At 37.4% G+C, this 13,380-nt stretch overlaps 1 protein-coding gene across 5 annotated transcripts in view; it reads right to left on the bottom strand.

Moving 5' to 3' along the window:
* Window positions 1-13,380, bottom strand: part of LOC129733182 (protein PALS1) — a 113,140-nt gene that overhangs the window by 72,514 nt on the left and 27,246 nt on the right. For all 5 annotated transcript variants that reach the window (XM_055694808.1, XM_055694807.1, XM_055694811.1 and 2 more), the window contains one exon: window positions 3,478-3,608. In XM_055694808.1, coding sequence (XP_055550783.1) covers window positions 3,478-3,608 — 131 coding nt within the window. The remainder of the gene's footprint in view (window positions 1-3,477; window positions 3,609-13,380) is intronic.

The raw sequence follows: 13,380 nt of genomic DNA on the forward strand, positions 1-13,380 counted from the left end.
AACCTTTGTTTTTTTGTATAACAAAGGTGAGAAATAAAACCTTCCATGCGAAATGAGGAATATTCCTGAGAAAATTATAATTTTATACTATTGTACATTGAATTTGGCGTTTGAGACACTTTTACGATTACGTTTATAGCATTCAAAATTTATTCAAATAGTACCTCTCATCAGTACCTACCAAAAATATTTCGTGCTAAACCGTTCTCAAATAATTACTTGAACGGCTGTTTGGATGTTGTATAACGAAATACGTTTAAATTTTCTTGCAATTATATTCACTTAACTGCGAAAGTAATTACAGTCTTTTAATGATACAAAAATAAAAATATTTGTAATAGTATTGATATGGCACCGTTTGTGGCAGAACACACAATAAAAATTCTGAATATATATTAGTAAATAATTAATTCATCACAAAACATCTTCCCTAGATTTAAAAAAAATAACGAAATACGCGTCGGGATTGTGCAAAGATTGATGAGAAAGAATTCAACACATAATTGTTAAAAAATATGAGCAGTTAAAACATCGCATTGCGACGGCCAAACAACCATTGATGAACGACGACGATGCACCGATCAACTCAATTCTCTTCAACTTGACAACGGGGAGAAAGTAATCTCCAGCTCACTCTCTTCGACGCGTGCGATATAACGTACGAGAATTTTAACCAGTTGGACATGGGATCTCGTCCTGTCGATGGGCAATATGTAGCCCGAAACCGGTAGACGAAAGGTAATTATTATATTATCCTTTTATATCTGTAAGAGCAATAAGTGTCTTGTCTGATCACTCGTCGTGTTCCGTCTGTGTTCGCGATTATTAAAACATCGCGTCGCCAAAATTTAATAACCTTTAGTGATGTTATATTTACTAGATTCTTTCAATACAACTAAATGATAAAGTGTTCAGCAATATATTAGGGGTCTTCCACAAATTACGTAAGGGTTCAGGGAGAGAGGGGGGTATCCGAATTTCTTACGATTGCTTACGAAGGGGGAGAGGGGGAATCAAGAGAATCTTACGTAAGATTGAAAAATTTAAAAAAAACTGAAAAAAAGTTCACAAAACTAAAGTAAATAAAGTTAGTTGAATTATTTATCGCTGCGATCTTAACAGTTGAACCTTGGGAAAGCAGTGAATTCGCCGTCGCTGGGTGATTGCGTGCTTCACTCCATTTCTACTTAATTTTGAATTTTGTTTACTTTAACATAGTATTAACTGTATTAACTTATTTTGTTTTATCCTCTACGAATGTGCTTTGTGTAAAAAAAAAAGTTTTACCTTCGAAAATATTTTTTTCCCTGAAAGACAATCTTACGTAAGATTCGTGGGGGGGAGGAGAGGGGTAATGCAAAATCTTACTTAGCCTTATCATGGGGGGAGGGGGGGTTGAAAATTTCGAAAAAGTCCTTACATAATTAATGGATGACGCCTTATCAAACATCGATTCCATGCATTATTTTCAACTAATCTTTGTTTGTGATTTTCATAGGCAAGTAGGCAGCAGTCTCGGTAGGATTTGTTAGATCTTTAGCTAACACTAGATTCTCAAAAGTTGTTAACTATTTTTTTAGTATATCCGTCAATATCATCAGAATTGAATAAAAGCATAATTAAATTTTATGCTTGTACTACAGGATCATTATGTACAAATGTTCATATGCCAGAAAATCACTAGCGTCCAGTAACATTGCATTGTTTGTCATCAGATTCGAAAATGAATCGTTCGCGGTATGATCACTAAACCGAAACTTCCTATTTCATTCGGCGAATGTCGGTTTTCTAACGATAAAGGTTGGCGAAGTCTGCAGAGTTGTCAGACCGGTACCGGTAGAATCGCCACACCACTATGACCACCTGTATGGAACTGTATGCCAGAACATCAAAGAGATCGGTCCGAAACTAAATCAACATTTATCTCGAAAGCAATCAGCTGCTTAGCATTCTAGTTCATTTAGATCTCCTTGCGCTTTCTGCCAGATTTTTTGTTATTTACAGATATAAAAACATCAGTGTCGTCGCTTTAACAACAATCAAACTAGGCATAAAACCGTGCGATGAGATTTTTTTGTTAAATATATTTTGTTAAAAAAATGTTCCATTTCGAGGGAATCCAATAACCAATACTCTGGTCATGGGAAAATTAGTTCATCTTTGTGACAATTTTAATTTGAGCAATTTTAAATAATGCGTCTGATAAACTGTTTAAATCAGTATTAATTGTATCAGGTATCAAATTCAACTTGAAATGAGACACTAAAACTACTCAGTGCAGTCGATAAAATTTTTTCTCCGATAAGATAAGGTACAGTGAGGGATGGTTTTGATAGCTGGTACACCGACAACGATCAATATTTTCCGTCAAATCTTTATTTTTAGCTCAAACGCTTCCTTTATGCCATTGGAACGTATTCTCCTACACACATCTATTCGACATTAGATATTATACAGCTAATTGATTGTATCTAATGTACTGTGTGAAGAAAAAAATAGGTATACTTTACCCTATCGGACATCAGATTGTTTTTTGAAATTTGAATGAAAGAAAGAAGAAGGATAAATAGCCAAGACGCGCTTCTGATTCTGTAGTCGTATTTCTGAATTAACTGAATTAGCCGGTATAGCCGTAATATAAATCATACACTATAAGATAAGTCAATCTTTATCTAGCGTTGAGATGATATAATTCATATGTTGGCAAACATTTCCGCAAACGAAAAAAAGTGCCCCTCATGCATATTAATCTCAGTTCATAATGTACAACACAATTATTTACTTCAGTGCTAGCCTGTATTTGATTTGATGTCACAATCATTCATTTATTATGAGAAGACAAAAAGTAGTCAATCACCAGCAGCCTTTAATTTCACGCGGGCATGTTCTGTTTTTTTTTGCGTTTACTAACATGCGTTCTATAGGCCGATGACATTATTCTGGCTTGCGGTGGGTGCTTGCAGGTACTGCCACCTACTCAACGCGTCTAGATTGGAAGAGGCGAATGACTCTCGTGTTGATGTATTCATAAACAGCGTTCTTCAATTGTCTAGACATAATAAGAGGTTACGAGCATGTTCATTGTTGACACACTAACAACACCCAAGATAATAAGAATGTAGAGTGAACGATAAAATGAACGAACGATTTTGCTCATAGCTACATATTCTTCTAAATTAGGATATGGGAGCGAAAATTGAAAATTTTATAGAGTAAAATATGTGATAAAAATTTATAACAGCTTTGTCATAACTATAACTTGAACCAATATGGTAGCGGCGATTGATTCGAATGAGAGCCGGTTTGTTGTGCGTTCAGGTTGTGCATAAAATATTTTACAGTACTCATAATTGCTACCTTTAGCAGTAGGAACGAAATTCAGTGGAGAGAATAGTTGTGAGGTTGTCCACCGAAGGCGAAATGCTTTCACCGATCATGGGTAAATTTACTGTTACTGAGGAACGTCCTATCACTTACCTTTATAGACAGCTGGGACATGTCAACCGGAGTGATCCGTTTGAGTGCGGACAGACGTTGCAGTCTTTCTCTTGCCTGTTGTTCAACTGCGATGACGAATGCATCTTGAACTGCATTTCCCAGCTCACCAGCTGCGAAAAAAGTGCGAGAAAGAAAAAAAGAGTTTATACTGAGATGAAATACCATAAGAGGAAATTAACTTTCACAATGGACTAGATAAGTTATGTGCGACACATACAGCTTTATCTCGTAAGAGATATTGAAAAACAGGCTGAAAATTTTGCTCGTTGTAATAAATCCCAACAAATATTATTGAATGGATTCGGATTTCACATCGCCTTCATTCAAGTTCAGTTCACACGAGAAAAAAGAATCACTACTGGTTTTTTTTTTGCAGCGCTAGAAACTGTGACTATTTTTCGTCCGAACTGGAAACTGACTACCCATATGCAATGAGAAACTACTAGACCGGAAAAGAAATATGTCTTGCCCGAACGGTATCTCCCATCTTACAAACTTGTCCGGTCAGTGTGAAATCTAGCTCTACACTTGCTGCTCTGACGTCTGAACTGAGGTACAGTAGCTAATAGCTTCAACGTACGGCGATGAGATATCGCTTTAAGCGCGTAATCGAAAACAAAGCATAAAAGAACATTTCATCCGGACTGTCACTTCGGTAAACATAGTGGACTGAGAATAGCGCTGAAGATGTATTTTTCTATTTGACATTGTAACAGATTTCGCATTTGTGTTAAAGGGTTTAAGGTATTCACAAAAATTACTCCCGGTTTCTTGTTTCGAAATGTTATATTATGATATATAAAACAGTTCCATGAATATCACGCATGCATTCAATTTTTTAAAAAGGTAAATTGTTCTTGAATCTCTTTCGAATTCTAGCATCCAAACTCAAATATTCTTTCGTTTTCAACTGTGTCAGAAAGTAGGATTAAGCCGTCCTCTATCCTGCTTTTTAACACGTGTATTTTAAGCAGTGGTGCCTTCTAACTGGTCCCGAGGTTCGATGCTGGCCTAACAATCCAGTCATCGTATGTTCGAATTCCGGCTCGGAAGAGATTGTTGGTTGCAGTAGGATCGTTCCTGTACACTAACAGTTGGCTGCGAAGTCTGTGTATAGTAAACAGTAGGTCGAGTTCCGAATCGGAATGTAGCACCAAAGCTTGGCTTCTCTTTTGCCTATTTAAGGGGTTATATACTTTCTTGGTCTAGAAAAATGAGGAAAGTTTGAATCTATTATAAGGTGCATAGCACCATTTTTATTGCATCAAAGGGGTATTTTTCTGAAAGTACAGTTTATCAACAAAAAACAAGTACGTTTGATTTTGAGATATACCAATTATTACTCGAGTGATGGCCGTTTCCCCGATACGCTATTTTTTGCAGAGGCTTGCGGTGATCCTGATAGAGACTCAGCGGGTCAACCGAAATAAAAAAACTCATATGTTTTCATTAGTTTAGAAGTGTGCCGGGTCCTTGAACGATCGCTTTTATGAGTATTTTGTTTTCAGTGAAAATTGCATTGAAAATTTTTTTGCGGCAAAATGTAACTGTATGTTTCAAAAAGCGATCGTTCAAGGACCGGCGAATTTTATAACGAAAATTTAAAAAAAAAGATGAAAGAAATCGGTTCAGTAATTTTCCCGCGATCAAGATCACGGTAAAGTCATTTTGCGGAAAACACTATTCCGAGATAAAGGCGTGTAAAGTTTCAAGTTTAGTTTATGCGGCCGTGGCGAGGCGCGCTGCAAATCGCTCTAACTTTCTTCCTATTGCTCAGATCTTTATGAAAATTTGTGAAAATGTTCTCAAGATGTTGTATTTGAAGATAATACAATAAATTTTTTTTCGGTTTATTGAAAACTAAAAAGGTATATAACCCCTTAAGGCAGTCGAAAAAACCGTGCCTCAAACTCCTGAATGTTGATCAGTATCGACAATTCTAATAACGGAAACGAAAACTCTGATTAGCTGTCGTAAGAGTGTATAAAATATCGTTCAACACAGAGAAATCTTCCAATTAATGCCAATTGAAAAAATCAACCAAAAATGCAGCCATTCAGGAATCATTTGTGGACTGAAGAAAATCCCCTGCAAAACAGATGCAAAATGTCTGAAACAGGTTCGGGGAGGTTGAAATGGCGACCCTCGGTTGGGAACTTTAATTGATTATTGTTAAAGTTTGCTAAATCAGTTCTATAATATACAAATAAGTACTGATAGAGAATAAGATTACGAACACATTGATATAATTATGCTTGTATTACGGCTTATACATTTTGAGTATTTCGTCTCAATACATAGGAGACTACATAAGCTGCTTAAAATAGGTTCCCTACTCTACGTCCATTTATACTGCACCGTAAACAAGCTTTCCTTGTCCATTATCGGGGGTTCAATAAGAGCAGCCATGGTTGAAGGAGCTTAAAATTTAATATATTAAAAATGACGGAGAAAACATCGGAAAATTTAATCGTCGTATTGACAAGAGGCTGATAGAGAGACAGTCGTAAAATGTCACAAAACAAAAATGTTGGAGAGAGAAGTTTGTTATTTCGTCAATTGAAAAAGTAGATGAAAAACTCATGTTAATATCTAGAAATAATTGTACTGAAAATTTGATAATTTAACTTAGTTTATCTTTCGAGGATAATTTAAATCCAAAATTTGAATTTAAATGATTTTAATGATGGGAGCGGTGAATTTTATTCCTGCTCAGAGAATACTAATATTGTCTTAGGGAAAAAATCAGTACTTAGTGTACACTAAAGATGCTTGTTATGCGGGGATTATGCAGCGCGTAGAAGAACTCAAAAAAACACGTCAATTCCGAAATCTACGTGGATACACATAAAAACTTGAAACTTTCGAAAAAGACTTAAACGTAATTTTATTTCCATCTGAAAATAATATGGAAATCAGATAAAAATGAAAAGATCTGGTCAAATCAGTGACTATTCCGTAATTGGATTAAGGAAACTCATCCAATACTCTGAAAAAACGATATTGAAAAACAAGTTTAAAAAATAACGCATAAAGATCGACTTTTCTGCGAAATTCGGGCAGAAAACGCGTAAATTCCATAGGGGCCATCCACATATCACGTGGACAGATTTTTAACGATTTTGACCCCCCCTCTCCTTCCGTGACACCTGCCCATATAAATTCTATAAAAATTGTATGGACCGTGGACATTAGCCAAACCAACCCCCCCCCCCCCCAGCTGTCCACGTGGTATGTGGATGGCCCCATAGTGAGAAAATAAACCTACAAAGCATAATCAAAATAAAGAAAAGTAGACATGAGGAACGAAAGTTTTCAACATACTTGAAAACACGTGCATATTAATTACGTAGATGCATCTTTTTCTACATAAGTCAGAAAAAAAACAAAAAAAACCTTTTCTGTGCTACGATTTTTTTTTCGGTTAGGGATTAGCGAGCGGCTTACGAGCCATTTATATGAGTTGGTTAACAAAAAAAAGAACGTCTTTCGAAAATGAGCCACGGTTCGTTAAGCGTAACAAAAGTGTTGGTTTAGAACCTAAAGTTTACCGAAACATCAAATCACTGTGTTTTTGTTTATATTTATATGAATCGGTTCGTAGTGGTTCAGAGTAAAGACACAAAATGGTTGCTCTTAAAAGATTGTTGCTTTTTAATCATTCCTGTGTATTGGTGCCCCTAGTGTATGCAGAAGTGCGTCAAAATGTCGCGATTAATTGCTCGCCGGGTTCGTCGCTTCTACCTTGGCTTATGGGAAAACTCATTTAAGTCTCTGAAAAAGCTATCTTCACTAGAGGCACCAAAATTCACAAGAATGGTTAAAAAGCTATAACCTCTCATTTATTTTTCTAGTTTGAGCTTTAGGGTAAATCCTGTGTTTACTAGTGTTATTGGAATAAGCTTTTGGGATTCTTGTCGGGTATCGGTAAAAAAGCGTATTTGCATAAAAGGGGCCATCCACATACCACGTGGACAGGGGGGGGGGAGTTGGCTAATGTCCACGGTCCATACAATTTTTTTAGAATTCATATGGGTAGTTGTCCACGGAGGTGGAGGGGGGGGTCAAAATCGTTGAAAATCTGTCCACGTGGTATGTGGATGACCCCTAACCTAGTTGTGAAATATTTCAAAAACAGATGCATTTAGAATGTTGATCACTAATTCATAATTTAGTGTTAATTATTATCCCTATGTCTTGTTTTCAGAGAGTTGAAAGGCTTCTGAGCTACAATACTTTAAATCAAGTGTATGCTTGAATACTTCTAGCAATACTTAGACACTTTTATGACCTCATGTTTGCTGCGAGGGATTCACATATATTTTAAGGAAAGGCGTATTTGCTATATATGTTAATTGAAAATTTTCAAATGTAAACTAAAAATATACTAGAGTCGCTTTTACGCGGCTACTTCTACGCTTATAAGCAACGCATATAATACTCATTACTGGGGTTTAAAATCTAGATTTTCGGCGTTACTTAATTTATGTACGTTACGTTATAACGAGGAATACGGGGTGGCCGCTCAAAACCCGAAATTGAATTCCCGGTTTTTCTCGGTTCATTCAAATATTTTTCCCGGTTAATTGTACTTTTGAATTATGTAGTTTTCCACATACCTAATTAAGGATTAAAAAGCGTGACTTCTATTTACATCCTGATATGCTAAACGTATTCAGCCTTAACCAAGAGATATTGTCGCAGAAATTGGAAAAATATGATGGATGTCATCTTTCATGAGAGGAGATCTTGTTTACAAGTGTCTTATAAGCAACGCATATAATACTCATTACTGGAGACTCTTAGGCCAAATTAAGTTTGCAGAAACCGTTCTTATCTCAACCATATAAAAATCCATATATAAACGAATTATGTTACACATTTGTTGCAAAACAAACTTTATTGTAATCAGGCCAATCAGATTTTCACAACATTTCAAACACATTTCTACAGCATCGCATGCATCTCCTCATTCTGCTGCCTCTTTCGGGGTGTCCGCGAGGAGTTTGCCTTTTTGGTTTCTATCGCTTCATTAGCATTTGCCGTGGTTTTTTTCTTCCGGGCTTCTTCATCTTGATCTGACTTCTTCTTTCTTCAACGATTCAGCATATCGGTCATGTAAATTGCGAGCGTAATGGATATTTGGTGATATCAATTAAGTCTACTACACAGGCATCCTGTACTGCATCGTACGCCAAGCGCTACGCTACAAGGCTTTCCTCTTCCGGACTCACGACACGACTAGGCACTCCTTGTTCACGAAGAAACCTCATCCCAACGTGGCATTTCCATGCGATAAAATCAAAATCTTCTTGATGAACACGGTCAGGAAAGGAAGGTTCCTGCCTGAATCGGATACCAGATCTCTACAAAAAATATCAAAGCGCTCCGCGCTACGGTGGTAGGAAGTCAGCAATGTCTTCGTCGAATGCATACTCAATAGTTGTGAGTATTCTAAGCGATATTCAGTGAAATTCCAGGGTTTTTCCCGGTTCTAAAAAATTCCCGTTTTTGCCGGTTTTCCCGGTTGGGTGTCTACCCTGCGAATATCTGTATGATGACTTTTGGACCTTTTTTAACGTGGATTTCGGAATTTATGCAGTCTTTTACGCGGAATTCACGCACCATCTCTGCCCGCGTGAAAAACCACTTTGGTGTAACTCGGAAACAAATGCGTTTAGAACGTTAATAACCATAAGCTTTCCAACTGAAAAAATTTAGAATCATGTAACATCATTCAAATACTGTGTAGATATCATGGGAGAAAAAAGTCATCGAAGTAGGCCAGCGGTCCTCAATCCTACCCTCGCTTGTACTCCTTGATGATATGTTCCAAATTAATTGTAATTGTATTGGAAGTCTGGTTTAAGTTTCAAATCAACTATTGCTAGTTTTAATTGTTGCAGTCATGTTTAAAGAGCAAACTTAAAAAATAAATGAAGTATTTCAAAGAAAAATTGCTTTGTCCGCCATTACTGATTTATTTTTCGTTGGCGAATACCAGGCTGGTTTTCGACAAGGGCGTTCCACGAAGGATCAAATCTACAACCTGCGACAGATCCTCGATAAGTTCCAGGAGTACAACTTACCGACACCATCTGTTTGTGGATTTCAGGGCGGCATACGACTCAGTGAAAAAAAACGAGCTGTGGCAGATCATGTTGGTTTCCCTACGAAACTAATTAAGCTGAGTCGTATGACACTGGAGGGATCGAAATCGTGCGTGCGGATAGCTGGCGAGACATCAGCCGCGTTCGTAACGTTAGATGGACTGAAACAGGAGGATGCGCTCTCCAACTTACTGTTCAACATCGTTCTTAAGGGTGCAGTACGCAGAGCAAACGTGGAAAGAAACAGTACGATCATCACGAAATCTCACATGCTTCTTGGTTTTGCGGACGATATCGATATCATCGGTATCAACCGTAAGGCCGTGGAGGAGGCATTCGTACCTTTTAAGAAGGAAGCAGCGAGTTTGGGACTTGTCATTAACTCTGCCAAAACGAAGTACATGGTAGTTGGCAGAGAGCGTGGGAGTCCCCGTGGTGTTGGTGCTGAGGTGGAGATAGACGGGAAACGATTAGAAGTGGTTTATGAATTTGTTTATCTTGGTACGCTCGTGACATGTGACAACGATATAAGCCGTGAAGTGGAACGACGAATTGCAGCTGCGAACAGGGCCTTCTACGGACTACGTAACCAGCTGAGGTCCCGTAGTTTGCAAACTCGCACAAAACTAGCGCTGTATAGGACGCTGATTCTCCCGGTGGCCCTTCACGGACATGAAGCATGGACACTGAAGGAAGCTGATCGACGAGTGCTCGGAGTTCTTGAGCGTAAAGTTCTGCGATCGATACTTGGCGGTAAACTAGAAGATGGAGTGTGGCGCAGACGCATGAACCACGAGTTGTACCAGGTATAAAAACATGCTGATATAGTGAAGGTAATACAGAGGGGTAGGCTTCAGTGGGCTGGACATGTGGCCAGAATGCCTGACGAGAGAGCCGCCAAAACTATCTTCAGTAGAGAACCAGGAAGAGGCTGTCGACTCCGTGGTAGGCCTCGCACGCGGTGGAAGAAGATACACTATCTGCTGGTGTACGAGGAGACTGGAAAACGGCTGCCCAAGACAGAAGAAGCTGGACATCTCTAATTCGTTCGGCCCTAGACCGGTGAACGGTCCGTTAGCCAACAAAGTGAATGTAAAGTAAGTATTAGTTCTACGCCAAGCCATCAAAACTTCAAACTGCATATTCGACCCAGAACTGTTGTGTATGTGAAAGAGGATAAATTGAACTTCACGGAAAACGTTTGTTTCATTGGAAAATGCATACAAAATCTGACTAAATGATTGAATAAAACACTCATAAAAGATTAATAAAATCATAGTTTTGACACTATTTTTTAAAAATATGCCTAAATGATACTATTTTTAAGCTATGGGCATTAGATACATCAGAAAGTGAAGGGTTTTAATGGACGTATTCATGGCCTAAACGCAGTTGTTGCTGATGTTTTGTAGATTCAATTGGTAGGTCATTGAAAAACAGGTCCTTTATTATGGTGTCGCGTTACAAAAATAGTAGTTTTTCCGTATTGTGCAAATGTTACAAACTGTAGAAAAGTAGTATTCAGGATTTTCTTAGTACTCAATGAGACCTTTCTCAGCATATGCTGTTATGTGAAATTGGTACATTCTACTCAAAATTACAATAGGGTCAAAGTTATGGTGTCGCCTTACGAGAATTTTATGTGTTTTTATAAAGTTACCAAAAACGAGTTTTTGAGCTTTTGGCAGTGTATATTGATAATACAACACGGAATCATGATGAATAAGAGTCATCTGCATCAAATTATATCCATCTAGAAGTGAGGAGTTTGCTTTCCACTGGAATTAGATCATTACATATTCAATGCCAATGGAAACCCATGGGAAATTACTATGGTATTACTAATGGTTTTCAGACAACATTAAAAATGTAAAAATATATTTGTGCTTGAAAATTAAAATAAATTATGGAAACGCGAATATATTATAATTTCAAAGATAGTGTGAAACAGTGTAATTGACTATTTTAACCTCAAATAGACTTATGCTGTTTCTTAAGCCATTGATGCTAGGTTTAGCGTCTAGTTTTTATTTGCTTTTTGGCGTAAATACTGCTTTAACCAACCATGTTTTTTACGAAAAACACATCAACAATAATCATTGCTACATCACAGATAATTAAACAGAAACCTCACGTACACTACACATACTCTGGTAATGCTTTTGCTTCTAGTCAAAAAATGAAAACGTATCAAACCCAAACGATATACTAAATATTAAACGATGGGAGCTCGTTGGTCTTCAATGCTAAAACCTCCGAAACACGAAAACAACCAGGCCAGTTACACTTCCCTTCGTTACTTGGGGAGTTGCTGGAAAATACCTTTTCAACACACGGTGGCGAACTAGCCTGTGGCTGACAGCCACCTTGATAAAGCAATAAAAAAAACTTTTCAACATTTATTCAAACTCATCAAACTCTAGGTATATTATAAATTAACAATACTCCTACCAAACTCACTCAATATCTGATGGTTACGTCACTACCTAATATTCCAACACACAAGCCACAACAATCCCCAAAAAAACGGATTCATTCGTGTTTTTCACATATTTTTTCTTACTTCAAGTACATCTTGATATTTTTGTTTCTTGAAAACCTCAACAAGTTTGCAATTTGAGTGCAATTTTGAGTAAGATTGTAGCAGAAAAATCCAAACGAGACGAGTTGCTCGCCGAGGCTTCAGTGAAAGGGCCCAATGTTTCATAAAGATACAGCTATTTTTGTTTGCCAGTCGAAAAGTGGAGGGTGCGGAGTGATAGCTTTGCATAAACTACTTGTTTCCCCTTGACTTCAAGGAAAAGTGTATCAAAAAAGGTTAAAATCTGAATGAGATGTAGATATATTAGTGGTAAAATAATATAAATCAGAAACGCCCCCATCGGCGTAACTTTGAACTAAATGTCATAGCATAAACTTATTGATATTAACCTAAACAACAACTTTGCCGAATATAGTATGACTAAAAACTAATCATAATGCCCACATTTACAAAGCTCGCATTTTCGTAACGCGACACCATTTGCAGGAGACCGTTTTGCGTAACGCGACACCATTGACACACCGAAATCATTTTGGGCACATTTCGCTAAAAATTCAGTGTTTCTATGTTTTAATATGTCAATTTGTTGGATTTTGTCTCCGGAACAAATGTCTAGAAGAAACCACGGTTCAAGAACTTACAGCAGAGCAGATATCTGAAATCGAAGGTTGAAAAGCGTTATTCAGTGATGGTGTCGCGTTACAAAATGTATCGGGTTGCAGTGCATGATACAACTATCTAAATTGCTTAACCAACCCGTCATAAGAAAGTACATTTAGTTGGCATTATTCACGACCTGGTCAATCATATGCTCTTTAAGCTAATTTCTAATATCCAGCCTAAAATGTGCACCAAAGTCGGTTCCTCATGGTGTCGCGTTACGCTGGAATGTGTCATTAGCTTATACCTAATTATGTGATTTTCAATTATTTGATGTCAACATTGCCAATGATTAACTTAGTTTTTATATGTTGAAAATGGCTGATTTAAGCTGGTATCACTTTTCGTAAGCCCTGCGTAATCCAAATTCAGGTTGTAGACACTGAGCATTCGAAATACTGGCTACAATGCGTTCCGAATGCTAATATAATGCAAGACATGTAAAATGTCAGTATATAGAAGTAATATCGCCTATTTTAATCTAGTTTAATTATGGTTTCGTATGTTCGCATGTTTAGCCTTCATATCAATACGACATTACTTATATGAAAAACGGAAAGACTTTCGTCG

Source organism: Wyeomyia smithii, chromosome 3 (genome assembly GCF_029784165.1).
Source record: "Wyeomyia smithii strain HCP4-BCI-WySm-NY-G18 chromosome 3, ASM2978416v1, whole genome shotgun sequence".
NCBI lineage: Eukaryota > Metazoa > Arthropoda > Insecta > Diptera > Culicidae > Wyeomyia > Wyeomyia smithii.